This window comes from Cutaneotrichosporon oleaginosum, assembly GCF_008065305.1.
Source record: "Cutaneotrichosporon oleaginosum strain ATCC 20508 chromosome Unknown ATCC20508_contig08, whole genome shotgun sequence".
Classification (NCBI taxonomy): domain Eukaryota; kingdom Fungi; phylum Basidiomycota; class Tremellomycetes; order Trichosporonales; family Trichosporonaceae; genus Cutaneotrichosporon; species Cutaneotrichosporon oleaginosum.
The window spans coordinates 657,743-684,126 of record NW_027072177.1 but is presented as its reverse complement, the minus strand read 5'-3'; the positions used below and the strand labels follow the sequence as shown (position 1 = coordinate 684,126).

The following is a 26,384-nucleotide window of genomic DNA, read 5'->3' as shown; positions in this document are numbered from 1 at the left end:
AAAGCAAGAACGAGTGGAGTGTCGACGTAGGATGGAAGGGTTGAGGGGGTGAGTGTGAGTGTGAGTGTGAGTCAAGATGTGATGGATGTCGTGGCTGAGTGACTTGCTATGCCGTCTTGTTCTGTTCAGTATGCTCAGTACCAACGCCGATGCCGACGCCGCACGTCGCACCCCCCACCCCCACCCACACGCCACACCCAACGCAGGCATCAACAACAACATCCTGCATTTGGGATTTACGTATACCATCCTCAATCTCTGCCGTCAACTCCTCCCCCCTGCTTTAACCAACCGTGTTCGCCCTACTTCTGATCTCTCTTCAATTTCAAGGACTCTTGCTCATGCCCTCTGACGCCTGGCTCGCGCGGCGGCGGTGCTCCCACGCCATCTCGGCGGGCCCGCCACTGGGCCTGCGCGTGCTCTGCATGGCGGCGGTCGCGGCCTGCGCCACCTGGCTGGGGTTGCGCGCGGGCGGCATGGGTATCGCGCCGGTGCTGCTCTTGCGCTGCGGGATCCAGTGCTTTGACTCGTGCGGGTTCATGCTCTTGTGGTGCGTCGTGGTGGCTAGTTGTGTAAGTGGTTGGGTGGGGGGATGGGCTATGCTTGGAGGACCGGGGGGTATATATGGGTGAGGACAGGTGGGAACCTCGGGCGTGGTTGCCGAGGGGAGGAGGCGGAGGACGTCAGCTGATGGGATCAGGTGATGCGTCGTCAGACCACCCAACTGTGCAACTGTGCGTGGCTGGTCGCATGCCCGGCGGTGTCAGCAGAGGGGGCTCGAATAGATGCGGGGTCGGATCTGTCGGCATGCTGAGCTGCGTCAGTCATACGTTAGTGCGGCGCACATGTACTCTAGTGTTCATGTAGTGCCTCGGCGAGTAATAGAACTGGAGAGAGAGTCGATCGATTGTGTTCGAGATGACGAGTGTCCCGCGACCAATAACATGAGTCTGAATTGTACACGACACGGGCCTACGGAACCAAATTCTGCCAGTGCTAGAATACCACGTGCGCTGGTGGCGTCTGGCTCCTACTTCTCTCACGACGCGACCTCCATCAGCTTGCTCATCTCCATCGTCTTTACGTCTTCATCAACGGCAGCGCACCACGTCGTCGCCGATCGCCGTCCGCCGACCGCTGACCGCCGACCGCTGACCGCCAACTGCCTCCGCCTCCGCTGCTACGCCTCCGCCGCCACCATGCACTGTTTGCGGCACTTGGCCATCCTCTCCGTCCTCGTCCCTTTCCCAGTACGTCTTCTGGGTGCCATTGAAGAGTACTTGTGATGCTGACTCGCGCCTGCCTTTGCATGCAACGCTACGACTTCAGTCTACATCACCATATGTGCTCCTCCTCGTCGCTATGGTCGCGTACATGGCCGTCCGGCCGTGCGGGTATTGTCTAGCTACGGTGAGTGGGCGTGATGTCAAGTGCGCGCTGGAGCGTGCCGTCGTCGGCTACAATTGGCCAGCTGGGCAGCTGGGCAGCTGGGCAGGGCGATCATGCATTACTCGGTCCATGCCATCAGGCCATCAGGCCATCAGGCGGCCAGACGGCAGACGGATGGCTGTCCGCCCCACTCCGTTATGATTACTCCCAGCTCTCGGTTATCCCACAACGTAGCCTAACCCCAGCTCGTCATCGTCTTCTTCTCGACCTCGCCCTCTTCGCCCTTTCTCGCCGCCCTCTCGCCGGACCCCACCTCGTCTCCATCCCCATCTCCAAACACCGCCGCCGCCGCCGCCGCCGCCGCCGCCGCCGCCCCGCTCTCCTCCCCAATCCCCGACCGCGGCGCCTTCTTTCTCAACGCAGGCTGGATCTTTGACCCGGCTCTCGAAGGCTACCGCGCAATGCAGCGTGTGTGGGACAAGCCCACCTGCACCTCCGCTTCGCAATACCCGCCAACACCACCGGCTCTTCCCCTCCCGAAATGGTACCATGACCTGCGGGTCGGCGGGGTGGGGCTCGTCCTGGACTTTGGGTGGCGGCGGACGGAGGAGGGGTTGAGGTGGGAGCTGGCGCAGCATAAGCGGGCAGCGGAGATTGCGGGGTATCGTGCTGCGGAGAGGGCGGGGGGGATGGGGAGTGGAGGAGAGAGAGAGGAGGAGCGTCAGCGGCGCCAGGGCGAGCCCACGGTGTCAGGCTCGGGTGGTGGAGCGTGGATGCGGTCGCCGTTTGTTGGGTCGTGGTAGAGGATGTGCATGGTATTACAATTGTCTAGTTGTCTAGCGACGAGGAGGAGATGAGGAGGAGGAGGAGGAGGAGTCGGGAAGCGGGCCGAATGGCGTGGTATCTAGCCGGGGAGCAGCGGTGGCTCATCCCGCTCAGGCGATGCGGCGGATTCGCCGGGCCGCTCTGAGATTGTCCCCAGGCCGAGAGAGACAGAGACACAGAGACACAGATGCAACGAGCATGTACAGTACAGCAGGAGCATGCACACGCTACTCTGCAGATGGTGGTCTGGATTATATATAAAATGCTATGCATGAGATCAAGATGTACAGTAGACGTCAGAGCGGAACAACAGTGCGGCCCAATCCATGCCGATCTTCTGCCCCACGATGGCCACGGGGCTCCATCAGATCCAATAGAATTTCGGCGGCCAAAGAATCGGTAAACGGCGACGCTCCGGCCACCCCCACCTCCTCTGGTCTTGGCGAAGAGCGCCGCGTACGCCGCAAGCCTCGGCCGTGGCAGTTGGCATGCACCGGCGGGATCTACAAATCTGAGAGCTCGGACGAGGCCCTCGTGCGCTCGACCAGGAGCTGGCCGGCAGCCGGCAGACTGGGTATTCAGGAACGGGCATGCGGCAATGGCTTGGTGGGGGCACATGAGCACATGATCAGTCCGCATGGCTCCGTGTGACTAGCTTGAATGGCGAGTGGAGTGCTGAGGCTGGCGCTTGGGATGTCTCGAGCAACAGGATGAGAATGAGCTCTTTAAGAGCATGAGGATGATGATGATGCACAACAAGTAGCTTGAGAATTGGAGAGTGTGGCTGGATCGTAGACTCTACTAATGGACCCTGAATAATAATACTTGTGGATTCGGTTGTGCGCGGCATGTAACCTAATTGTCAGGGACACATTCACCTCGCCTTCCCCCATGTCATCGTTTCCTGCCCCCCCACGACTCGTACTCATCATCATCTTTTCTCTCTTCATCATCATCATCATCATCATCATCTTTCTCTTTCTCTTTCTCTTTCTCTCTCACTCTCTCATCTCCTCCTCTTCCTCCTTATCCTCCTCCTCTTCTCTGTTGCCCCCCACGCTGTCATAACTACTCCTGTCCCATAACCCCCCCACCCCCCCCCCCCCCCCCCCCCCCCCCCCCCCCCCCCCCCCCCCCCCAATTCCCACTCCAATGGCCGTCCAGCGCAACGTTCACCAGCCTCTCCTCTTCGAGTGCGCTTGGGAAGTCGCAAACAAGGTCGGCGGCATCTACACTGTCATCAAGACAAAGGTCCCCGTCACCGTCAAGGAATATGGAGACCGGTGAGTCTTGGGCAGACTTCCTGCCCGTCCTCTAACGTCGCCGTCGCTGGGCTGCTTCTCCAGCGTCGGGTGGTGTCCTCTCAACCGAACCCCGTGTGCAAATCTTGCAGACTCGTCGCACTCGTTTCCTAATTCCCCACTTCCCACGCCGTTTGCACACACACACTCTCTAACCCAACAGCTACACCCTCATCGGCCCCCTCAGCTACAAGACGGCCCACATCGAGGTCGAGTCCGAGGATCCGTGAGTAGTCATTCTCAGATTAATGCCGGACCAAGAACTGATCCTCCTCAGCGAGCCGGGATCCCCCATGGAAGGCACCCTCAACGCAATGCGCGACCACGGCGTAAAGTACATCTACGGCCGTTGGCTCATTGAGGGTGCGCCCCGCGTCCTCCTTTTCGACACTGGTAGCTGCTACAACAGGTAAGTTGGTCATCGGCATGATCACAGGTGAGCTATAGGCTAACTGACCACAGGATGGACGAGTGGAAGGGCGACCTCTGGAATGTCGCGGGCATCCCCACGCCCCCCAACGACCACGAGACTAACGAGACGCTCGTCTTTGGCTATATGGTCGCATGGTTCCTCGGAGAGGTGAGCGGCGTTGGCGTTTGGACGCGAGCTGTGCTGACAAGGATAGTTCTCCGGCCGCTGCCTTGACACGGCCATCATTGCTCACTTCCACGAATGGCAGGCCGGCCTCGCAATCCCTCTTGCCCGCAAGCGCAAGATTGACGTCACCACCATTTTCACCACCCACGCTACCCTTCTCGGCCGCTACCTCTGCGCTGGCAGCGTCGACTTTTACAACAATCTCCAGTACTTTGACGTCGACCATGAAGCCGGCAAGCGCGGCATCTACCACCGGTGAGCCATTTAGGTGGTGGCTTGTACTAACGACCAGGTACTGCATTGAGCGCTCGGCGGCGCACTGTGCGGATGTTTTCACGACCGTTTCGCACATTACGGCGTACGAGAGCGAGCACCTGCTGAAGCGCAAGCCTGGTGAGTTTGTTGTGGAGCGAGATATGCACCCAGTCCAAGGTGCCCAAGGCGGGCCGCTCACACCACAGACGGAGTCCTCCCCAACGGCCTCAACGTCGTCAAGTTTGCCGCCATGCACGAGTTCCAGAACCTTCACGTCAAGGCCAAGGAGAAGATCAACGACTTTATCCGCGGCCACTTTTACGGCCATTACGACTTTGACCTCGACAACACAATCTACATGTTCACCGCTGGCCGGTACGAGTTCCGCAACAAGGGTGTCGACATGTTTATCGAGTCGCTCGCCCGTCTCAACCACCGTCTCAAGGCCATGAACTCGAAGATGACCGTCGTAGCGTTTATCATCATGCCCGCTGCGACCAACTCGTACACCATCGAGGCGCTCAAGGGTCAGGCCGTCACCGGCCAGCTTAGGGACGTTGTCAAGCAGATCACGGACAGAATCGGCAACCGCCTCTTTGAGCACGCCGCAAGGTATGACGGCACGCACGGCACAGAGGTCCCCAAGCCCGAGGAGCTCATGTCGGCCGAGGACCTTGTGTTGCTCAAGCGCCGTGTGTTTGCCCTCAAGCGCAACTCGCTTCCCCCGGTGGTTACCCACAACATGCAGGATGACAGCAACGACCCGATCTTGAACCAGATTCGTCGCGTGCAGCTGTTTAACCGCACCTCGGACCGCGTAAAGGTCATCTTCCACCCCGAGTTCCTCAACTCGAACAACCCCATCCTTGGTCTCGACTATGAGGAGTTTGTGCGCGGCTGCCACCTCGGTGTCTTCCCCTCGTACTATGAGCCGTTTGGCTACACGCCGGCCGAGTGCACTGTCATGGGCATTCCCAGCGTCACGACCAACCTCTCTGGCTTTGGCTGTTTCATGGAGGACCTGCTCGAGTCGCCCGAGGACTATGGCTGCTACATTGTCGACCGCCGCGGACAGGGTGTCGACGAGTCTGTGGAGCAGCTCACGCAGGTGCTCACCGAGTTTACGACCAAGTCGCGTCGCCAGCGTATCAACCAGCGTAACCGCACTGAGCGTCTCTCGGAGCTGCTCGACTGGAAGTCGCTGGGTCTCGAGTACGCCAAGGCGCGCCAGCTTGCGCTGCGCCGGGCATACCCCGACTCGTTCAACGACGACGAGCCAGAGTTTACTGGGGTGCAGCGCGTCGGTGCACCGCTCTCTGCGCCGGGTTCGCCACGCTACCGCTCGGGCATGATGACGCCTGGTGACTATGCGACGCTCACGGAGGAGATGGAGCACCTGAACACGAGCGACTACATGGGTGCCAAGCACCCGTGGAACTGGAACAAGGAGGACAGCGACGAGGAGGAGGGGTACACGTTCCCGATTGCAGGGCTGAAGCCGCGCGGGCGCTCGGACTCGTTGGCATCTGCAATCTCTGGCACGATGACGCCGAGCGGCAAGCACCGTCTGAATGAGAGCGACCTGGCGCAGGCGGACAAGGCGTTGGAATCGCACTCGTCTGCGGCCAACGCCAACGGGAACGGGAATAAGTAGTAGGTGGGTTGGTGGTGGCTCGGGCAAGTCAAGGCCGAGGTGGAGGGTGGATTTGGTCCCGGAGGTGTTGCGTGCGTGCAGTCCCGTGGCAACCGAGGTCTCGTTTTATTTTATAGCAAAAGTAAACATATGCAAGTGATGATGGTGTCTGCCCGAGTGCTGCAAGCGAGCGAGCAAATACGGCGTAGCGGCGCATCGGCGCTCGCTAGTTGCTGCGCACTGCTGGGTTATTTGATTTAGCGGTAGTAGGCGGCGTAGGCGGCGTCGGCGGCGTGCCGTGCGGAACTCTACTCTTCAACTCGCCCCATTGCATTGCGATCGCATGACGACATGCTCGGATTCAGAGCTCGTCAGCTGCATGCTCTCCAGCCACAAGCCAACAGGAAGTCTCGGATACGCATTGAATCAGTCAGCTGCGGGCACTGCGTGCGCTGCGGGCACTGCGGGCATTGACTCTCCTCGCCCGGGGTTGGCCGCCCGGAGGGTAGTACCCCCTCGGCGTCCGATGTCCGAGCCATATTTGGTCGTCACCGAGCACTGACTGCTACTACCCAAGTTATCACCGAGCCGCGAGCCGCGCGAGCACAACAATGCATGTACATAAACACACGCCGCTGCTGTTCGTCGCCCTCCCCATCCATCCCCGTCTCCATCCTCATCAACTCGCAATTTCCAAGCATCAGTCAGCCGAGGCAATCCATAAATAGCCGCTCCATCTCACCTCATATACTCATATCTCCCCTCGTATCTTCCATCTCCATCTCCCCCTCCCTCCCCCCCATGTCCCACTCCTCGCCCACACCAACAATGCACGACGTACACGACGAAGCGCGCGACAAAGTGCCCGACTTTGGCATCCCCCCCTCGCGCGCCACCTCCCCCGCCTCCCCCGTCGTGCGCCCCGGCCTCAATCGCACAGTCACGTCCGGCACGCGCGCCAGCCGTCTCTCCCGCATCTCGTCCAAGCTCCCGAACCCCGAGCGCGCCGCCGCACTAGGCCCCGTCGCCCCGCCACCGCCGCCCCCGCATCTCACCAAGTATGCGTATCACTGTATGTCGCTGTGCTTGTGCTCGCCGTGCTGACGCCACAGTCTTTTCGCCCGAGATCAAGTTCTTCCGCGCGCTCGTCGTCAAGATTCTCGGCATGATGGTCGTGCTGACCACCGTCATCATGTGGCTTGCCGCGCCCTTCTACTGGGGTTCCCGTGAGTATTCTCGGAGCTTGGGTGGATTAGGTTTCGGATCCGCCCTCATTCCGCATCCGTTGGAGCCAAATCCACCCACCTAACCCCCCGACGCCGCTCACACCAGTCTGGAAGGCCAATCACTACACCGACAAGCTGACGGTGCGCGTGATCGACCGGGACGGCGGCGACGTCGGGGCCGGCGTGACCTCGTTCCTGCTGTCGCAGCGCAAAAAGGGCGGGCTCGGCTACTTTGTCACCTCGCCGTCCGAGTTCCCCACCGACGCCGAGCTGTATCACGACATCGTGCAAGAGGGCGCCTGGGGCGCCGTAGTGATCAACGCGGGGGCGACGGACAACCTCGCGCGCGCACGCGCCTCGGCGAACGCATCGTACGACGGCCGCGATGCCATCCAGCTCGTGTACGCGCAAGCGCGCAACGAGATTGCGACAGGCTCGTACATGGTGCCGCTGGCGACGGCGCACCTGTCGCAGATCACGGCGCAGCTCGGCGCGCGCAGCGTCGCCTCCTTCCTGTCTACGGCGGACGCGGCGGCGCTCGCCCGCCTCGCGGACGCGCCGGGCACACTCGCTGCGCCCCTCGGATTCCGCCCCGTCAACCTCCGCCCGTACGACCAGCCGGTCGCGCAGGCCATCACGCTCGTCGGCCTCATCTACATGCTCATTTTCAGCTTTATCTGTACGATGGCGAACAACGGCGCGCGCGAAATCATCTCGCCGTACCTCACGAACCGCGCGTACATCGCGTACCGCCTCATCTCGCCTTTCGTCCTCTACTTCCCGCTGAGCTTTGCGTTCTCGCTCATCAACCTCCCGTTCAAGCTCTCGTTCGGCGCCAACTCAAACTTTACGTACGCCGGCGCGTTCTTCTGCTTCTGGTTCCTCATGTTCCTCGGCATGGCGAGCGTCGGCCTCGCGACAGAAGTGTTCATCACGCTCGTCGGGCCGAAATTCGTCTCGTTCACCCTCATCCCCCTCATCATCGTCAACGTGTCCGTCGCCGCGCTGCCCTACGAGCTCCAGCCGTGGATATACCGCTACGGCGTCGCGATGCCGTTCAACAACGCCAACCACGCCATCCGCTTTCTTATTTTCGGCACGAGGAACGAGCTCGGCAGGAACTTTGGCATTCTCCTCGCGTGGATCGTCGTGAGCATGGTCAACATTGCGCTCGCGACGTACTTTTTCCGCCGGAAAGCGGTGAACGAGCACGCGAAGCAAGTGGGCGAGCGGGAGAAGGACACGGCGCTGCCGGACGGCCGTATTGTGTGAGCGCCGCGGAAGCTGCAGGACGCGCTCGAGCGCGAGCGCGAGGCATATTTCAACGCCGAGGACCTAGACAACTGTACCCGAATATTCTGTATCGCAGTATACTTTGATGTAATCAGCACTGTTTCATCTCTAGATGCGGCACGCGGATCCGGCTGCGGCATCGTTCGCAATCAGTGACTAATCCTCCACCTCCACGTCGCGCGCCATAGTAATCCTGCGCCCGTAGCGCATCAACCCCGCCGCGCGCTCCCGCTCTTCGCACGCGGCGTAGAACGCCCCCGGCTCCGTGACCTCCTCGAACCCGCACGAGGCGTAGAACGGCGCGTTCCACGGCACGTCGGCGTACGTCCGCAATGTGATGCGGCGATATCCGCGGCGGCGCGCCTCCGCGATCGCGGCGCACACGAGCGCGCGCCCCACCCCCCGCCGGCCGTGCGCGGGGTGCACGGCCAGCGCTTCGATGTGCGCCGTGCGTGTGCGTGTGCCGAGGTGGTCGAGGACATGCACGAAGCCGACGACTGCGCCGGCGGCCGTGGATACACCGGCTTCGCCCGCTTCGCCTGCGACCAGCACCCAGCCCCCCGCGGCCATGCGCGTCCTTGCGTCCTCGGCCGTGTGCCACGTCTCGGGGCGGAAAGCGGCGAGGAAGAGCGTGTCGGCTGCGTCTTCGATGTGCTGGAGGTGTGCCATGTCCGCGTCTGTGGCGGGGCGGATGGTAGGTGCCATAGTGCAACGTGCAGATGGGAGGAGAGAGAATGGAAGACAGGAGAGGCAACCGTTCCGCACCTGCCCCACTTCTCCCCACCTCTCAATCTCGCTCGGCATCTCACTCCCATCCTCCCACTCTCTTCCGGACTGTCTCACCTGCCCTACGCAATCATCCGAGCCGCGCCCCCGCCTCACCCCCAGCCCGAGCAACCGGCGCCAAGCGGACATACGTGCCGGCTTGGCGGCGCGAGTGCCGCGGCTGCGCGGCTCCGCGCATGCCGAGACACGCCTGAGACACGGCAATCCCGAGGTGCGAGGTGCTAGGTGCGAGGTGCTAGGTGCGACGGGACGGCCGTCTAGCTGGCTATATAGTGCGTGCAGTCTCCTCCGGTCCCCCACGCCATGTCCAAGCCGCACCCGTACTGCGTACGTCTCCTATGCTCTCCTACCATCCTAACGCCAGCGCACCGACGCACACGCGCGCACGTCGCTCTACTTCTCGCGCCTGCGCACGTGGTTCCGCGACCGCCTCCTGGCGTGGGTGACGGTCGCGGGCTCGCGCCCGCCGACGGTCGCGCGCGAAACGGAACAGGACGGGCACATCTCCGGCTACCTCGTCTACGAGAGCGTGTACGACGCCGAGCTCATCCTCGCGACGTGGGAGACGGCGGTGGGCGTCCAGTTCCTCGACCTGCGCATCGCGCCCGACTTTCCCCCGCCCCTCGTGCTGCCCAGCCCCACGGCGGGCCCCACCACACTCCCGGTGCCCGAGCTCCGCTCGCCCAGCGTGCATGGCGCCCCGTATTTTTCGCAGCCGTATGCGGCGACCACGCCGCGGCGCATCGTGCCTGCTGAGCGGGCAGGGGAAGAGGGGGGAGAGAGCGCGGAGGGGGAGGTGGGGAGCGGAGGCGCCGACGTCGATGTCGATGTCCAGGATGTGTTCCGGGTTATGCGGGTGTGGGGGCCTGTGAGGACGATCTCTATCGTCTCTGGCTGTGAGGAGGTGCGGGAGGGCGTGCTGGAGTACAGTGACGGCGGGGAGGGGCCTAGTCCGCGCAAGATGGGGAGGGGGAAAAGGCGTGCGGCTGAAGCCGCAACCGACGCGGACGATACCGACGACGCCGACGCCGACGACGCAAATACCAATGCGACCAACGCCCCCCGCAAAAAACGCCGCACGCCATGGCGCGTCGACGTCGCGTTCTGGTACGAAGAGGACGCGGACCGGCTGCAGCGCGAGTGGGACGGCGTGCTGGCCGGCTGGCGCGCGTGAGTACCCCCCACCCCCATCGCTGACAGCAGCGACGTGAGCGTGCCCGAGTGGTGGAGCGGGCTGCCCACATGGGCGGACCATGCGCCGCGCACGCCCTACTGCCGCCCGCCGACGCCCGTGACAAGTTAGTGTTGTACTGTAGCAGTGTACAAGCCGTAGCGGAGGTATTCTAGCACTGTACATGAGGTTACAACCTGCTCTCTCCATCAGTACTCGCCCGTCTGCGCGCTGCCGCCGCCGCCAATGTGCCACAGCTTGAGCACAAGCCAGAGGGCGACGACGACGCCAACAATCCATGCGATGGTGCGGTACTGCCGCAGCGTCGAGGACGCGGCTATGCTGCGGCTGTGGTGCCGCGAAGTGGAGAAGAGCGAGTTGGCAAACTGGGAGAATGTGTTGTTCTGGGGTCAGCGGAGGCGCACTGGGAGGGGGGACAATGTGGGATGAGGGAGGGAGGGCTAGGATGAGGGCGCCGCGCGAACCAATGGCTCGGCGTGCAACAGAAAGGACGGAGTGGGGTGCACGAGAACGGAGAGCGAGGGGGCGGTGCTGCGACGCCCAGCGCGAGCAGTGCGAGAAGCACACCGCAAACCAAAGTGTATCCCCCTCTCATCACCATACCACTCTGCCCACAAAACAAGCTCACCGTCTGATCCAGCTGGTTGTTCTGCCGGCCCGAGTCGTCCAGAATGTCGATCGTGACCTGGAATCAGCACCATCAACACCACCCGCGACGCGTCACGCCTGGACACTCACCGACCGCAGATTCTTGATCTTGTTGTGCAGCGAGCTCAGCTCCTCCTCGTTCTGCTGCTCGAGCGTCTGGTCTGTTGTGCTGGTGTGAGCGGAGTGTGGTGTTTGGCGAACCTTGGCATGGTGGGGCGAGATGAGGTGGGGATGGGGCGCGGGGAGCTGGGAGTCGGGATCCGAGAGACGTGAGAGACGAGGAGACGAGAAGACGAGGAGAAGCAAAGACAAAGAGACGAAGAGCGAAAGATGAAGAGATGAAGAGAGCGTGAGTGAGACAAGTAGAGTGGATGGCGCGATCGAATACACGCGCCAGACCATCGGTGGAGGGGTGGAGGCCTTCGGCCTCGGTGGCAAATTGGGTGAAACACGGCATTATGGCACCACCCTCACGCACTTGCTCCATATCCCGCAGTCTATGCATGCTAGTGCTATGAATGCTCCTTGTTCAGGAGAAGGAACACGGCCACGCCGCCCAGCAGCGCGTACTTGAGTTGTGGAAAGTCGTTCTGTTGTCAGCTAGCTTATTGTTGACTTGCAAGTCTCACCATGGCAATGGTCACGTAGCCGACATATGGCAGGAAGCTGGGGTTAGCTGTCAACTTGTCTGCGGATCGGCGTCGGCGTAGCCTCCTGCTCCTATTGCGCCGCGTAGCCGCCAGCCCCACTCACCCCTGCACTTTGCCCACAACGTGCTTGCCGTCGAGCCACTCCGGGCCGCGATACAGGTCATAGTCGTCCCGCGCGTTGTTGTCGCCCTTTGTGAGGAGCAGCTGTGATCCGTTCGGCCTGGGGTTAGCTTCAATAAAAGATCCAATAGCGACGTACGAGATATGAGACTCGATCACACGGTGAACGATTGGTGTTGCGTAGGGGTCGCTGGGTCTGATATCAGCTTGCAGTCTCACAAGGTTCAGATCCATCCGAGGGGGATAGGAGTGGTTGGTCTTGCACGCTTGAGCACCGCAACACCAGCGCCGCAACTCCAGGCCCACGACCACATCGCCGGGACAGCCCCGCGTCGCCAGATTGTCACCCGCACCCTCCCGCCCCTTCACCAGTCCACGTTCTCCGGCGAAGCAAGCCTGCGAGGCCCAACACACTCACACCTTGTACACCGTAATGTCGCCAATCTCGTACATCGTGTTGGCCGGGTTCGTCAAGAAGAGAATGTCGCCGCGGTAGAACGCTGGCTCCATCGACCCGCTGAGTGTCAGCTCCCTCACATTGCGCTTGCCAGCAGCAGCAACCAGTGTAACAACACGTACGACAGAACAACCACGATAGGCGATTCGGAATTGGTGACGAGGCACAGCGCCTTCCACATCATGAGCCCCGACGCGACGACATTGAGAAAGTTGAGCAGCTGGAAGAGCACCTGCAGTAAGCGGAGCTCCACGACGACTGCGCCCGAGTGGTTTCGAGTGTCACGCGACTCGGGACGCGCAGTACTCACGCCGTGCACGCCGAGCTTGCGGATGCGCGCAATCTCTTCTCCGAACATTGTGACGGAGTGGGTGTGGATGTGAGTGGGAGGAGGGTTGTCACTGCTCGAGTTATGTTGACGCGGCTGTTCTCCTCCATCGGCGTGGCTTGCCATTCCCCGTCATATCCGGCCACCACCACCCCAGCGAGGCAGGCCACGTGGGCTGTATATCCTCCCCCCTCTTATTCCCACCCATCTCCATCCCGCATTCGAGTCACCTCCTCCTCATCCCTCCAGCCAAACCTTTTGTTCTCTTCCATCTCCCCCCTCCTCACCACCAGCCATGTCGCTCACGCCAAACGAGACGCCCCGCTCTGGCCAGCGCACCCCCGGCGCCATCGCCACCGAGCTCTCCAAGCTCGAGTTCCCGCCCCCCACTAAACTCCATCTCCAGGGAAACGGCGGCGCAGGCGGCCCGACCTCGCCCCGTGACGGAAGCGAGCTCAGCGCACAGCTGTCCAAGATGACTCTGCCCGAGCCCGAGGCGCTCAGAAAAGCTCAGAGCCACCGCCGCTCCGAGAGCCAGAGCCAGGATCTCGCCGAGCAGCTCTCGCGCATGAACCTTCCCCAGCCGGAGCACATCTATGGCCCCGACGATAGCCGGGCGACCGGGCGCAAGCAGGGCGTGTCCGCCGAGGACTGGGCAAAGGTCAAGCTTGACGACGAGGTCCCAGAGGCTGTCAAGAGCCCCACCGAGATGCACTTCCGCCGCAACAGCCGCGCCGCCAGTATATCGGCGCAGCGTCCCCCGGCCGCCGCAGCGCCCAGGGCGCCAGCGCCAGCGCCAGCAAGCCCCCCAAAGGCTGCCGCTGGTGCCGCGAAGGAGCAGAAGGTCACGCCCTTTGACGTGCAGGGTGGTGTCGATGCCGAAGGCAAGGAGATTGGAATGTGCGTAGCGTAGTAGTGGAAACACGTCTGACCTCAGCGACTATGACAAACTCGCAAGCAGGTTCGGCGCGCAGAAGATCGAGCCCGCACTGCTGGAGCGCTTCGAGAAGCTCACGGGCCACAAGCCGCACCCGCTCCTGCGCCGCGGGACTTTCTACACCCACCGCGACTTCAACATCATCCTCGACCTGTACGAGCAGAACAAGCCCTTCTACCTCTACACTGGGCGCGGGCCATCGTCCGACTCGATGCACATGGGCCACCTCATCCCCTTCCTTTTCACGGCGTGGCTCCAGAAGGTCTTCAACTGCCCATGCGTGATCCAGGTCACCGACGATGAGAAGTACTTGCTGGACCGCGACGCCAAGAAGCAGCAGGCTCTCATCAAGAAGAACCCCCAGGACAAGCGCTCGCCATACTACATTCTCGACAAGTACTACCAGATGGGACAGGACAACATTGCCGACATTATTGCGTGCGGCTTCATTCCCGAGAAGACGTTCATCTTCTCGGACCTCGACTACATCGGCAAGGCGTTCTACCGCAACGTCGTCCTCATGGCCAAGACCATGACTGTCAACCAGAGCAAGGGCGTCTTCGGCTTCACAGACAACGACAACGTCGGCATGCTTCACTTTGCGGCGGTGCAATCCACGCCTTCGTTCTGCAACTCGTTCCCCCAGATCTTCGGCTCGCGCACTGACGTGCCATGCCTTATCCCCTGTGCCATCGACCAGGACCCCTACTTCCTCGTGTGCCGCGACGCCGCCGACCGTCTCAAGTACAAGAAGCCTGCGCTGCTGCACGCAAAGTTCCTCCCCGCCCTCCAGGGCGCTGGCACCAAGATGTCTGCGTCCAACCCCAACTCCAACATCACTCTCACCGACCCGCCCAACGTTATCAAGAACAAGATTCGCAAGCACGCGTTCTCGGGCGGCGGCGCTACACAGGACCTCCACCGCGAACACGGCGGCAACCCCGACGTGGACATTGCCTACCTCTACCTGTCGTACTTTGAGGACGACGACGCGAAGATGGCGGACCTGGCTGAGGTGAGTGACGAGCACAAGCTTTTTTAGTGGCTATAGCTAACCCCAGCGCTACCGCGCCGGCACGCTGTCGACTGTCGAAATGAAGGACGTGTGTGTAGAGAAGCTGCAGTCGGTCGTTGCCGAGTTCCAGGAGCGCCGCGGCAAGGTCACGCCTGAGACGGTGCAGTACTTCCAGGACCCGACGCGCGCGATCGACCCCACGCCGAGCCGCTCCGCATAGATGTTAGACAGGAGTAGTTATGGGATACAGCGATTGTGCAGCCTGATTCGAGATGCGGAAACGGACGCGACTACGCGACGCGAGGCTTGAGGGTGGAAATAGACCGGGTTATCTTGTTCGGCCGATGGGCTGATTGTTATCTTTGGCTTTGCCGATGACGTCCAAGCTCCACCCCAGCCCCCCATCCACCATGGTGTCCAGAGCTGCTCTGAATTTCTTCGAGATCATTGCAGTTGCTTTGCATGTTGACATCGTTCTCTACCTCCCTACCTCTTCACAATGGCCGCCGTCGTCTGCCCCCTCCCTAATAACTCATCTGCTGCAATAGTCAGCCGCCCTCATCCTCCCCCCACTCCTCTGCCTGTCGAAGGCCTCCGCCTCCCACTCCCCCCCGAGATTTTCCTCTTTGCACTCCAGTCTCTCTCTGCCCCCGACCTCGCTACCTGCCTCCGCGTCAACTCGGGCTTCGCCCACCTCTCCCTTCCCCTGCTGTATGAGCACGTCCGGCTGAGCGAACACGGCGCGTGGCCGGTGTACGACGACCGCGCCGTGCCGGGCCCGCTGACGCGCGAGCGCCCGTACTTTCTCGCCCGCGGCCCCCTCGTACAGCGCACCCGCCGCGTCGACCTCTACCCGCACTCGACCGAACGATGTCGCCGCCTCCCCGGCGGGTGGGGACACACGCTGCCGCCTCTCCCGAAACTCCAAGTTCTCCGCATCTTTCTCGGCACATTTTGGAGCGGGCGGCGCATCTACCACACCAACGTGGATCCGCACGACGCCGCCGCGCGGCCCGGCACCCTCTGCGCTGCCCTTTACCTCGTACACGCGCCGACGCTCGTCGTGCGCGGCCTCACCTTCTCGCACTCTACAGTGCCGCGGCACGAGCTTAGCCGCACCCTCGAAGACAGCGTGCGGCACTACATCGCCGTATTTGAGCCCGACGCGCCCTTCATCCTCCCGCGCAACGGGCTCGCCGCCGCCCGCGCCGCCGCCACGCACTTTCGCCAACGCCTCCCCGCGTACCTCTCGCACCTCACGCTCGTGTTCCACCTCCCGCGCGGTAACTGGCGCCACGGCGCGGTCACGCTTTCGTGGGCGCTCGTGCACGCCTTCGCGTCCGCGCTGTGGGCCCAGGTGGTCGCGTGGGCCTGCCGCGGCGGCGGCGGCGGGCGGCTCACGATCGTGAATGCCGGCGCATTGGCCGCGGGTGACGGAGAGGAGGCGCCCTCCGCGGGCGCGTGTGCGGCACTGCAGGCGGCTGTGCGGCGTGAGTTCGTCGCTGCCATCTCCGAACGAATGGGGGATCAGGCGCCGCGCGTGCTGGACAACATCGAATTCTTGACAATGAACGAGTATCTCGCCACGGCCGAAGCTGCCGACGTGTTCGACGCGGGTGAGGTGGCATGAAACGTGGATGGCACCGAGCGGGGTGAAGCGGTGCGCGAGCCTCAGGATCGTTGCCGTTCCGCACTGCCACCGCCACGTCTCATATCGCAATCTTCGTCTTCCAGCATGGCTTCAGCGCCAACATAAATGCGTCGCTTCCGTCTCTCAAGTCCCATAATCCACGCATAGAACCATCATGGGCGCCGCTGCAAGCTCTATCGCCTCAGTCGCCCCAGTTGACGCCATCGTCCCCGACAAGGCCGAAGGTCAGGCACCGACCGGCCCCCTATCGCCATTCCCGCCCGAAATCATCGATGCAATGCTCGACTATCTCGAATGGCCCGAAGTGCTTGCTCTCCTGCGCGTCAACAGCGTCTTCTACTCCGCGATTGCGTGGCGTGTGGTCGACCGCGTACGTATATTCGAGCGGGACGGGGTGCTCGAGCTCGAGGCACAGCACACGGAACAGCGCCTCTTCCTTCCCCCCCGTGTTGTGTCGAAGTGGCTGCCCGTGCTAGTCGAGCAGGTCGACATCTACCCGCACGCGGCGCGTTTGATCCATCCCCCTAACTGGCGGATGTATGAGCAGCACAAGTCGCCCGCGCTCGAAGCACTGTGTGGGCCCAAACGTCGCGCGCAGCCAGACCTGCCGAGCTTCCGCACGCTGCGCCTCTTCTTCGGTGGCGCGGATGGCCACAACGTCTTGCACACGGACATGCCGCCTTACGAGCAGCATTACTTGTCGTGCCTCATGGCCCCCACTCGTCGCCCCACCACCATCACGCTGCGCGATGTGCCCGCCAAAGCGCTCAAGCACCTCCACTCACTCCTCCCCGACGACTACTGCTATCTCCTCGAGCGCCAAGTGCACGTGATCGGCCCCGATCTCGTGGGCGAACACGGCACCGTCAACGGCACGATCTACCTGAACTGGTGGGCGGGCGGGCGAGCGCTCACGAAGCTCGAGAGCGCCGAAGTCGTATTCTGGACGCCGACCGGCGGCGAGTGGCTGCCCATCCCTCGCACGCGCGAGGCCGAGTGGTCCCACGGCCTGCTGCAGCGCTGGTTTGACCGCATGCTCCGCACCCTCCAAATGAGCTTCATCGAGCTGTCGGGGCCTGCGCCGCCGCCAGAGCTGGTCCCTGGCACGCCGCAGCCGCGCCAACAGCCACAGGTGCGCCTCACGATCGTCAATGCCGGCGCGATCAGCCCGGCGTGCTATGCGCGTCCGGCCGACGTCACGCAGCCTGACAAGTGGGCGAGCTACCGCGCCCGCGAGGATGCCGTCAAGGCCGCGTTCGACGATGTTTGGACGAGCACATTGCCGCCTACGCTTGGCGCGAAGCGCGCGCAGCTCGCCCAGCGCGTACGCTTCGTCTCCCTCGACGAGTGGGTGCAGGAGGGCCGGTGGCGGGGCGTGTTTGACCCAGCTGAAGTTGGGCTGGAGGGATAGTTCCGACGAGAGTCAATACAAGGACAATACAACGACAATACACAGACATATAATGAGGGTTCCACATTCAGTGCTCTATGGCTGAACATTCCTCGGATCCTCGTCAATTTATCAACTTATAAATGGCGCTGCATCCTCCACAGAGCTACGCCGACTCGCCAGCAGTGACGCTCATTGGCAGGATGCATGTGTTGTGACAGAAAGCAGGGTTTGTGCGAGCGATCCGAGCGAATACCGTGGCGTCGGGCTGTGCTGCAGTGTTCAAGCGGTGCTCACCACCGACTCACCCTCTCACTCAATTGACATATATAATGAACCCATCTACGCCATGCCCTTCTTTCTTTGCTCTCACCACCTCTCTCACCACTCAACCAAAACTTCCAATGCCCAACCCGGCCCCTCCCAACACGCGCCCTCGCGGCCTCGTACCGCACGGACTTCCCTCCGAGCTGTTCAATGAAATCACCACACACCTCGCAGACGACGAGGTCGCCCCCCTCCTCCGAGTCAACTCGGCGTGGTACAACGTGTCAATTTCGCACATGTACCGTTCCCACCGCATCGATGAGGCTGCCTTCCGCGCCTTAGAAGCCGGCGAGTCGCTCGACCGCTACGCCCCCAGCGGCCGGCCCATCTTCCGCGTTGATTGGCTAAGCAACACGAACACGCTCGAGATTGTGCCACACACCGCAGCGCAGTGCGCCGCCGCCGCCAAGCACTTCCGCCACTCGTACCGCGCTCTCCGTCTGCCCTTGGGTCCCCAAGACCCCTTCCACGACGGCGAGTGTGCCTTCTTCAAGAACAACGCGACGCTCGTCCTCACGAATTGCACGTTCGACCGCGTGATGGAGCCCGTCGTCCCGCCGCCGGACGTGTGGGCGCCCGCGCACGTCTTCGAGTTCAGCCCGAAGCCTGTTAGCACGGCGTTAATGACGGAGATATTTGACGACATGGACTTCAGCAGTCTGCGTTTCCGCGAGTGGTTCAGGCCCCTGCCACCCGTGGCGGGCCGCTACATCTTCCTCCTTCCCCCGCAGGGGCAGAACGAGGACGAGACTTGCATAGTGAGGGTCATGCAAGAGATGTGCATGATGGCCGGGGCGTACGGCCCCGTGCCCACCACGTTCGTCGGGGGGTTCATGGACGTGCGGTCCACGACCGTGGTCCGCGACCTGGATCAGCCCCTCCTCGATCTTGTGCAGAGCGAGACCGACGGTCCCGCGAGCATGTATGAGATCTTCCAGGGAATCCTCCGGATCGTGGTGGATTTGTTTGTGGACAATCTGATGGACTGGAGCGAGATGGCAGAGGACGAACTCCCCAGCGCGAAGAAGGCACACAAGCAACAGATGTACAACAACATCATCTTCAAGGCGGCCGAGGATGTTCTTGAAAGTGGCGAGCTGGACAGCGTGATACCCCGCCAGCAGATTCGCCGCGCCGTATACGGTCGTGTCCCGGCTGTCAGGTTGTAGTTGGACAGGACAGCTGTGCTGTCAGCAGAGGTGATGCGAAGGGATCATACGTGCTTCGTGATGTGATAACGTGGGCGGACTTGAGCTTGAAATGCGGCGCCATTCAGTCACAGTGAAGGCGACTCTCGCAAGTTGCGAAAGTGTCATGAACCCCGGCTAAGCTCGCATGTAGGGCGGTTTGCACCTGTTTCCGGCTTGTTGGTCCTTGCGATGTGTGTGACCGAGGCGGGGCGGGACAGGGGAAATGGCGATGGCGCGGCGCGCGGCGCGCGCGGCGAGTTTCTTACTGCGAAATGCACAGACACAAAGAGTGATTGAGAAGCGAAGGCACTCACTTCATCAATTGCCAGTAGCAAGTGAAGGCTGCACCGAGTCGCCCGCCATCGCACCACGGCGCGATGGAGCTTCATTGCCATATAAGGTCGACCATGCCGCTCGTCACTTACACTCACCCCTCCTGCAGACCAGTATGATCACCGACGCCGAGATCCTCGACATGTACGACACCATCTCGTCGTACTGCACCACGCGGCCCGGCAACATTCCACACGAAGTAGTGGCGCACATCATGACGTTCGTGCGCGACGGCGACATACCCGCGTGCATCTTGACCAACAGCGCCTTCTACCTCGCCGCCAAGCCGCACCTGTACCGCACCGTGTCACTGGACTGTTACCTGAACGTGTACGGCCCGCGCCACGCGATGGTCGACATGGACATATGCACGTCCGGGACGACGCGTCCCCGCCCCTTCTTCCGCCGCGCGTGGATGACGCGCTTCTGCCACACCCTCGATGTGGCGCCGCACCACCCCTCGGTGTGCGCGTGCGCAATGGACCCCCCGAGCCCCTTCTCCTCCGGCGCCACAGACACTTCGCCACACATACCCCCGCTTCCGCACCTCCGGTTCCTGCACCTCCCGTTCGACGTGCACCTCTCCCTCCACCGGAACGAGGTTCCCTCGCCGTGCGGCGTGCACGGTCTGAAGCCCGTCCACCTGGTCCAGCACGATGTTTACTGGACCTCGCGGCGGCCGGCGACCACGACCGTTGCGGGGGTCAAGTCGTACACCGCCAACCTGGCGGAACACGAGCTGCGCACGCCAGACTACCGCCCGCTCATCCTCCAACCTCCGGACATGCAGCCGGGCGCGCACCTGACGCTCGTGGCTCCACGCCTCTTCGCGACCTCCCCCCTGCCGCGGCAGTGCGATGTCTTCCGCACGCCCGCCTGCCTCACCATACTCAACACGCTGTCCCCGCGCGCCCGCGTGGGCTGGTACGCGCGCTCCTGCCCCGACGCGCGGTGCGCGCACCACCTCGTGCGCAAAGTCGGCCGCGCCGTCGCGCAGTTCGCGCTGCCGGACGCGCCCCGCATCCGCCTCGTCGGCTTCGAGGTGCTGTGCCGCGGCCGCTCCCTCGCCGTCTACCGGCACCTTGCGTGGCTCACCCGCGCACACTTTACCGTGTTTGCGGAGATTGCCGCTGCGGCTGCGCGCGACGACGAGGCTGCGGCGTGGCGCGCGCGCGAGGGGCCGATGGACGCGTTCCTCCTCGTCCCCGCGTCGCACTGGGACCGGTGCGACTTGGGGCGCCAGGCTGCTTCCCCTGCCCAGCGGATGCTGCGGAATGCGTCGCGGAGGACGCGAGGGCGTGCGTTGGGTGATTGGCAAGACAGCTGGTGGTGAGCGGTGTCAGGTCGTCAGAGGTTATGGAGAAGCTTGCACGGGAGCGGGGCGGGTCGAATGATAGGGGTGCGTAAGAACAGTCGGGAGCCGCCTTGATTAGCATGGAGTGAGCGAGCGAGGTCCATCGAGAACTGAAGTCGCCGTAAAGCGCGACAAAGATAGAACACGAGATGAATGAAACAATGACGGGTAAATGTTGCACCGGGCGCGTGTAGTGGCGAGATCGGCTTCGGCAATGACCGGCATTGCGTCATGTGCCCGACATCCGATGACATGTCCAAGTCGGCCACATCTCAGTCCCTAATATACGCCTCCTTCAACATCTTGTCAATCTCTCACTGACAGCATCCCACAATGGCAGCTCGAAAGATCGCGACCTCCTTAGAGTCGAGGTACACAATGCTCGACGGCCGCAAGGTTCCCGGTACGTCCTGTCGCCTACGCCGCTGTCGCTGACTCCAGCATTCGGCTTGGGCGTGTACGAGATGTCGGGCCCGCAGACACGCGCCGCCGTCGCGTGGGCCCTCGAAGCAGGCTACCGCCACATCGACACGGCCGAGTGGTATGAGAACGAAGCGGCGGTCGGCGACGGCGTGCGCGACTTCCTCGCGTCGTCCGGCGTGTCGCGCGACGACATCTTCGTCACCTCCAAGCTCATGCACAACCGCGGATACGATGCGGCGCTGCGCGACCTGCGCGCGTCGCTGCGCCGCGCCCGGCTCGACTACTTCGACTTGTACCTCCTGCACGCGCCGAGCGGGGGCAGCGCGATGCGCGCGGAGCTGTGGCGCGCCATGCTCGACGCCAAGAAGGCGGGGCTGATCAAGAGCGCTGGCGTGTCGAATTTCTCTCGTGAGGCCACGGGTGGACGGGCTGATGGAAGCCAAGCATATCGAGGAAATCGTCGCGCGCGGAGACGAACTCCCCGTCGTTAACCAGATCGACCTGCATCCGTTCCAGCGCCATCTCGAGTATGTCGAGAGCTGTCGGAAACACGGCATCCTTCTTGAGGCGAGTCGCAAGGTGGACTAGGAGCGCAAGCTGATGGCAGGCATGGGCACCACTCGCGCGCGCTATGCGCTTCGAGCACCCCGTCATCGAGACCGTCGCGGAGAAATACTCCAAGACGCCCGCGCAGATCCACCTCCGCTGGGGTCTGCAGCATGGATTCATCGTCATCCCCAAATCGGCCTCGCGCAACCGCATCATCGAGAATTCGCGCGTGTTCGACTTTGAGCTGTCCGCCGATGACATGGAGCAGGTGAGTTACGCGCGTGGTGCAGAGGGAACATGAGGCTGATGGAGAGCTTGATGCATTGGACGAGAACCTCGTCACGGACTGGGATATCACCAAGGTAAGCTATGGCCACATGCTCAGGCTGACATAAGCTCGACTAGCCTGCTGCATTATGTGCCGAGGTGTCATGATTAGGCTTTTGCATTGTCTACCGCCGCCGCGCATCGCATGTGCTGTGTGACTGACGTCTCTCACGAACCATGTTTCGGGGCAGTTCCCTCACCTATCTAACTCTAAGCACTAGGAGGAACGATACGATATCTACAGACACGCGAGACTCACGCGCCGTACAGGTAGCTCAGACCCTGCAATACCGACCGGAAACATCACTCCCGCCCCTTGGAGCGTTTCTGATCTAGCCCTTCGACAAGCTTACGCGGCAGCGTGAGCCTTGCGCTTGGGGTGACGATCCACTCCTCGTACAACATGACGCGGAAAAGGCCATCGCTATCGTTTGACATGATCTTCCCGAACTTGGCGCAGAGCTGAGCTGTTGCAGGATCTGAAAGCGTCGCGGCAGCGTGCTCAAGATAGTGCTGAGCCATGCCTTTGGTGAGGAAGGACAAGTGAGATTGTGCGCGCTTGATGGATTCGCGATCGCCGATGATCCAGCCGATGTACTCGTCGAGGCCCATAAAAACGAATTTTGCTTGCGACTCCGGGTAGCGCCTATGCGCGTCCATCATGCCCTTGGCGCAGGTTAATAAGTTGCTGTGGATGCAGTAGTGATAGTGGTTGCAGTCACTTGTGAGCCACTTGTAAGCCGCCATGGTAGAGGGCAGGTTCCTAGAAATGTCGGGGAGGGGGGTGCAGACGTAGCTTGCCTGGTCGGCCGTGAGGCTATTGTGGAAGAGGCGCACATGTTGTTGCATGGCCTGGGGTAAATGCAGCACGGGAGGCAAGATGCAGGTGATGGTCACGTCTGGGGCGAATGACGGCCACATCGGGTCGATGAAGGGCATGCCGCTCGCGAAGCCACCGTAGCTGATCATGACCGTGTAGAATTTGATCGTTCCGTTCGCAAAGTTTGTTGAGGTCGCGGGCGCTCGACTCAACAGCGTCCAATAGTGAACAACGTTGACGACCGGCAGGCTGTGAATCGCACATGGAGTAGGATCGGCCCCAGAACCGATGCAGTTGTGAATGTCGTAGGCCATATGAATAGTGCGGAGACGGAGAGGGGGAAGGTGAACGAAGAAAAGCGACCAGCAATCATGGGGTTCGTGCGCAGGGATATGCAAGACGGTGGTACAACGGATCACCCACTCGGTCAAGAAGAGCGGCCGGCTGCCATCCTCGGTCCATTGGTCGAGGAGCCAGTATCCGGGCCCGCGGACCGTAAAGTCCCTGGTCAAGTGCAGCTCGCGGAAAAGGTGGGGCATGGTAGCGTTGTAGAAGACAGAGTTGACCAAGAGGAGAGGCGTGAGAGCAGACGAGGGGACGTAGTTGAGCACCAGGTCGAGGACGTCCTTGGAAAGATGGGACCGAGTTCCGCTGGAGTTTGAGAGGTAGCACAGAACCATTGCGATCAGGATATGTCGGCCCGGAGTGGACTCGGCGTCCAACCTGGGGATCAGTTCGTGATGGCACAAGAGCTCAACCGCGAGTGGGCTCACAATAATGTGGCAGGTGGAAGTGGGGACAGGGGTGGGAGGGAGATGAAGAGGGCGACAAAGTTGAGAGAGAATAGGAGAAGGAGAGAGAGAGAGAGAAATGAAGAGAGAGATGTAGGGAGGAAGGAAGGAAGAAGGGAAGAGACCCGTTTGAGTCACATGGAGTACTTTTACTGTATCTCGACTCAACAGGCCTGCTTTAACCCTCTTGACGCCGCACTTCAGGCTGGACGAACTTCCACAGCTTCACGTGTGATGCGAGCACACAACGCAAACTGGCTACGTGGCTGCGAGGTAAGGCTAGTTGTCTCTTTTGCCAAGCACTCCGCTTCCCAGGCCCCCGCTGTGACCTCCTTCTAATCCTTCTACTGTAATAGCTGATGCGATCACATGGCAACCCACTCAGACTAGCAGCTGATTGTGTTTGCGCAAGGTGCACAACACAGCGGCAGGGCAATAGTCCCTCTCCGGAAGACGCGCCACTGAGGGCAGTCTGAAATCTGTTTAGTCATTCAAAAGATCTGTAAAGCAGATTGTCACTCCAAGGTCTCCTTTTACTGTCTAGCTATCTCGACGTGCAGTAGCTTCACCCGCAACCATCTTCAGTCGTCTGCGGAAGCATGCATCCGGAGTCGACTCTGACAGTTAGTGTGTGTCTGCTAGTCGCCGTCTTCGAAAACCCGGACAGCGGATGGCATCCCACATTGCAAGCATGGCATCCGAATTTACAACTCGAAACTCTGCGAAAATCTACAACCAGCCTTCCCACGGCACTGCCGATTCCCGAAGTTTAAACAGCTTCAACTACTGTGACGTTGTCATCACGCTTAATATCTTCAGCTCCCTCGTAAACGGGCACTCCGGTGACGTTCTTGCAGTACAAGTCGTCGTCGAGGAATGAATCGCCTTCCTTGTAGTGAGGTGGGGGCGAAATGGCGCAAATGGCCAGAAAGGCGACAAAGCCTGCCCCTAATCCGACGAGGAACGAGATGTTGAACAGCTTGACCCACCCGTTACTAGCCTTGGGGTTCTTCATTGTCATGATGAATCCCGGCCAGAATATCCACACGGTCCCAACAAAGGCCACAAGGGCCCGCCAATGAAGACCACGCCAGTACCAGTAGATGCTGGACGGCGTGCCGTTGTACAGGTCGGGAATTTTGACACGGTGCCGCCGCACGACTAGGTAGTCGGCGAGCAAGAGACCTGTCATGGGTGCGGTGAACACGCCCAGGAAGGAGATGACGCTGAGGAACGTCGAGGCCGAGGCGAGAATTTGCCATGGGTTGGAGGCGAGGCCGAGTGCAGCCAGGATGTAGGCGCCGCGCCGGATATTGATGTACTGCCGTCAGCTCGGCGCATGGTAGGCACAGCTCACTTTCGGCCACAAGCCGGCCATGTCCATGCCGGTCGAGACCGAGTTTAAGAGGACATTGATAGATAGCTGGGCACACGTGCAGCCGATGCCGGCGAACACGACCGCGGCGCGCACCCCCGGCGACGAGTTGTAGTGCTCCTGTATCGCGCCCAGAAGCTCAATCGGCGACCAGTACAGGGTGCCGAGGATTTGATAGCTGGCAGAAGTAACAACGACACCGACGAGTGCGCACATAGTTATCATGAGGGGAGCAGCAACCAATTGCGAAAGCATCGGATAATAGCGGCGCTGTGAGTAGCGGACCCAGTCGCTCTGCCCGATAGTGCCAGCCCCCCACGAGGACAGGATTGAGGTGATACCGAGCATCATCGAGTAGGGTGTGCTGGAAGCGGTATTCTCAGTTCGGAACAGCGGGCCGCCGCCACCGGCCTTAGGGACAGCCCAAGCGAGAAGGCCGATGAGGGTGGCTGCGAACGCGATGGACGACACGACAAACGGCCGCTGCAAGCGCTCCGGTGGTACGAGCAGAAGGGGAATGTAAAGAATGTACCAGATGATGACCCCGATGAGGTTTTGTATTGTGATATGTGAGCTTTCTGGAATTGTGTTGCGCATGTGCTTGAAGGAAGGAGACAGACCGCCAAGGACGAGCGCCACAGCCATGCCGCCCCAGTAGGACTGGATGCCGAACCACCAAATGGAAGTGAATGTACGCAGGATAACCGGCTAACCCGTCAGAGTTAGCTCCCAAAGACTCCTACAAAGTAACCACCACGCAGGCCCCATGTGATGCGCGAGACGACTGTGAATCCGATGTGGTGGACTTCCCCAGGAGTTCCGGAGACGACCGACAGCATACCAGTAATTATGGCACCCGTGACAACGCATGCCATTGTCTGCTGCGCTGTGAGGCCGTATGCGAGCAGACTCGAGCCTGTCGAGTATGCGCTGATACAGGCGCCCGAAACGAACCAGTAGATCTGGAGTGAGTGTGTTCCGATAGGGCAGTCGCGTCAATTTTAGCTCACGACAAATGACCAGATCTTGTATGTTCTCCGGTCCGGTGGGATCGGGATGAGGTCTCGGTTCGTCCACCGATCGTTGACATACCCTCCATCCTCATCGACGGGGCACTCCAGGCGCTTGGCGAAGTCTTTCCAGCGCGAAGTCGCCTCACCACTGTTGTGGTGAATCTCATGTGCAGTGGATGAGGTCATTG

At 61.4% G+C, this 26,384-nt stretch overlaps 14 protein-coding genes across 14 annotated transcripts; 10 read left to right on the top strand and 4 right to left on the bottom strand.

Moving 5' to 3' along the window:
* Window positions 1-1,199: 1,199 nt before the first annotated feature.
* Window positions 1,200-2,192, top strand: COLE_07882 (uncharacterized protein; the record flags this gene model as incomplete). The annotated part of the gene is made up of 3 exons (XM_018426007.2): window positions 1,200-1,250; window positions 1,330-1,410; window positions 1,635-2,192. 3 exons carry the CDS (start codon window positions 1,200-1,202, stop codon window positions 2,190-2,192), a joined length of 690 nt encoding a protein of 229 aa, XP_018278856.1.
* Window positions 2,193-3,808: 1,616 nt separating this feature from the next.
* On the top strand, window positions 3,809-6,022 carry COLE_07881 (uncharacterized protein; the record flags this gene model as incomplete). Its single annotated transcript, XM_018420833.2, has 5 exons — window positions 3,809-3,924; window positions 3,978-4,095; window positions 4,142-4,368; window positions 4,406-4,506; window positions 4,575-6,022. 5 exons carry the CDS (start codon window positions 3,809-3,811, stop codon window positions 6,020-6,022), a joined length of 2,010 nt encoding a protein of 669 aa, XP_018278855.1.
* Window positions 6,023-6,829: 807 nt separating this feature from the next.
* COLE_07880 (uncharacterized protein) lies at window positions 6,830-8,499 on the top strand (the record flags this gene model as incomplete). Its single annotated transcript, XM_018423175.2, has 3 exons — window positions 6,830-7,073; window positions 7,114-7,227; window positions 7,334-8,499. The coding sequence occupies 3 exons, from the start codon at window positions 6,830-6,832 to the stop codon at window positions 8,497-8,499; spliced, it is 1,524 nt and encodes a 507-aa protein (XP_018278854.1).
* Window positions 8,500-8,676: 177 nt separating this feature from the next.
* COLE_07879 (uncharacterized protein) lies at window positions 8,677-9,225 on the bottom strand (the record flags this gene model as incomplete). The annotated part of the gene is made up of 1 exon (XM_018425378.1): window positions 8,677-9,225. One exon carries the CDS (start codon window positions 9,223-9,225, stop codon window positions 8,677-8,679), a length of 549 nt encoding a protein of 182 aa, XP_018278853.1.
* Window positions 9,226-9,609: 384 nt separating this feature from the next.
* COLE_07878 (uncharacterized protein) lies at window positions 9,610-10,609 on the top strand (the record flags this gene model as incomplete). Its single annotated transcript, XM_018426677.2, has 3 exons — window positions 9,610-9,633; window positions 9,671-10,476; window positions 10,510-10,609. 3 exons carry the CDS (start codon window positions 9,610-9,612, stop codon window positions 10,607-10,609), a joined length of 930 nt encoding a protein of 309 aa, XP_018278852.1.
* Window positions 10,610-10,814: 205 nt separating this feature from the next.
* Window positions 10,815-11,548, bottom strand: COLE_07877 (uncharacterized protein; the record flags this gene model as incomplete). Its single annotated transcript, XM_065626584.1, has 2 exons — window positions 10,815-11,183; window positions 11,237-11,548. The coding sequence occupies 2 exons, from the start codon at window positions 11,546-11,548 to the stop codon at window positions 10,815-10,817; spliced, it is 681 nt and encodes a 226-aa protein (XP_065482147.1).
* Window positions 11,549-11,658: 110 nt separating this feature from the next.
* Window positions 11,659-12,731, bottom strand: COLE_07876 (uncharacterized protein; the record flags this gene model as incomplete). Its single annotated transcript, XM_018420832.2, has 7 exons — window positions 11,659-11,736; window positions 11,776-11,812; window positions 11,900-12,016; window positions 12,056-12,112; window positions 12,335-12,433; window positions 12,496-12,605; window positions 12,684-12,731. The coding sequence occupies 7 exons, from the start codon at window positions 12,729-12,731 to the stop codon at window positions 11,659-11,661; spliced, it is 546 nt and encodes a 181-aa protein (XP_018278850.1).
* Window positions 12,732-12,996: 265 nt separating this feature from the next.
* Window positions 12,997-14,873, top strand: COLE_07875 (uncharacterized protein; the record flags this gene model as incomplete). The annotated part of the gene is made up of 3 exons (XM_018421369.2): window positions 12,997-13,601; window positions 13,639-14,653; window positions 14,700-14,873. The coding sequence occupies 3 exons, from the start codon at window positions 12,997-12,999 to the stop codon at window positions 14,871-14,873; spliced, it is 1,794 nt and encodes a 597-aa protein (XP_018278849.1).
* A 279-nt stretch (window positions 14,874-15,152) lies between these two features.
* On the top strand, window positions 15,153-16,283 carry COLE_07874 (uncharacterized protein; the record flags this gene model as incomplete). The annotated part of the gene is made up of 1 exon (XM_018427523.2): window positions 15,153-16,283. One exon carries the CDS (start codon window positions 15,153-15,155, stop codon window positions 16,281-16,283), a length of 1,131 nt encoding a protein of 376 aa, XP_018278848.1.
* A 175-nt stretch (window positions 16,284-16,458) lies between these two features.
* On the top strand, window positions 16,459-17,715 carry COLE_07873 (uncharacterized protein; the record flags this gene model as incomplete). The annotated part of the gene is made up of 1 exon (XM_018427526.2): window positions 16,459-17,715. One exon carries the CDS (start codon window positions 16,459-16,461, stop codon window positions 17,713-17,715), a length of 1,257 nt encoding a protein of 418 aa, XP_018278847.1.
* Window positions 17,716-18,026: 311 nt separating this feature from the next.
* On the top strand, window positions 18,027-19,190 carry COLE_07872 (uncharacterized protein; the record flags this gene model as incomplete). The annotated part of the gene is made up of 1 exon (XM_018427524.2): window positions 18,027-19,190. One exon carries the CDS (start codon window positions 18,027-18,029, stop codon window positions 19,188-19,190), a length of 1,164 nt encoding a protein of 387 aa, XP_018278846.2.
* Window positions 19,191-19,434: 244 nt separating this feature from the next.
* Window positions 19,435-20,877, top strand: COLE_07871 (uncharacterized protein; the record flags this gene model as incomplete). Its single annotated transcript, XM_018427525.2, has 1 exon — window positions 19,435-20,877. The coding sequence occupies one exon, from the start codon at window positions 19,435-19,437 to the stop codon at window positions 20,875-20,877; it is 1,443 nt and encodes a 480-aa protein (XP_018278845.1).
* A 399-nt stretch (window positions 20,878-21,276) lies between these two features.
* On the top strand, window positions 21,277-21,812 carry COLE_07870 (uncharacterized protein; the record flags this gene model as incomplete). The annotated part of the gene is made up of 2 exons (XM_065626583.1): window positions 21,277-21,301; window positions 21,340-21,812. The coding sequence occupies 2 exons, from the start codon at window positions 21,277-21,279 to the stop codon at window positions 21,810-21,812; spliced, it is 498 nt and encodes a 165-aa protein (XP_065482146.1).
* A 2,765-nt stretch (window positions 21,813-24,577) lies between these two features.
* Window positions 24,578-26,382, bottom strand: COLE_07869 (uncharacterized protein; the record flags this gene model as incomplete). Its single annotated transcript, XM_065626582.1, has 4 exons — window positions 24,578-25,129; window positions 25,166-25,891; window positions 25,927-26,145; window positions 26,194-26,382. The coding sequence occupies 4 exons, from the start codon at window positions 26,380-26,382 to the stop codon at window positions 24,578-24,580; spliced, it is 1,686 nt and encodes a 561-aa protein (XP_065482145.1).
* Window positions 26,383-26,384: the final 2 nt, after the last annotated feature.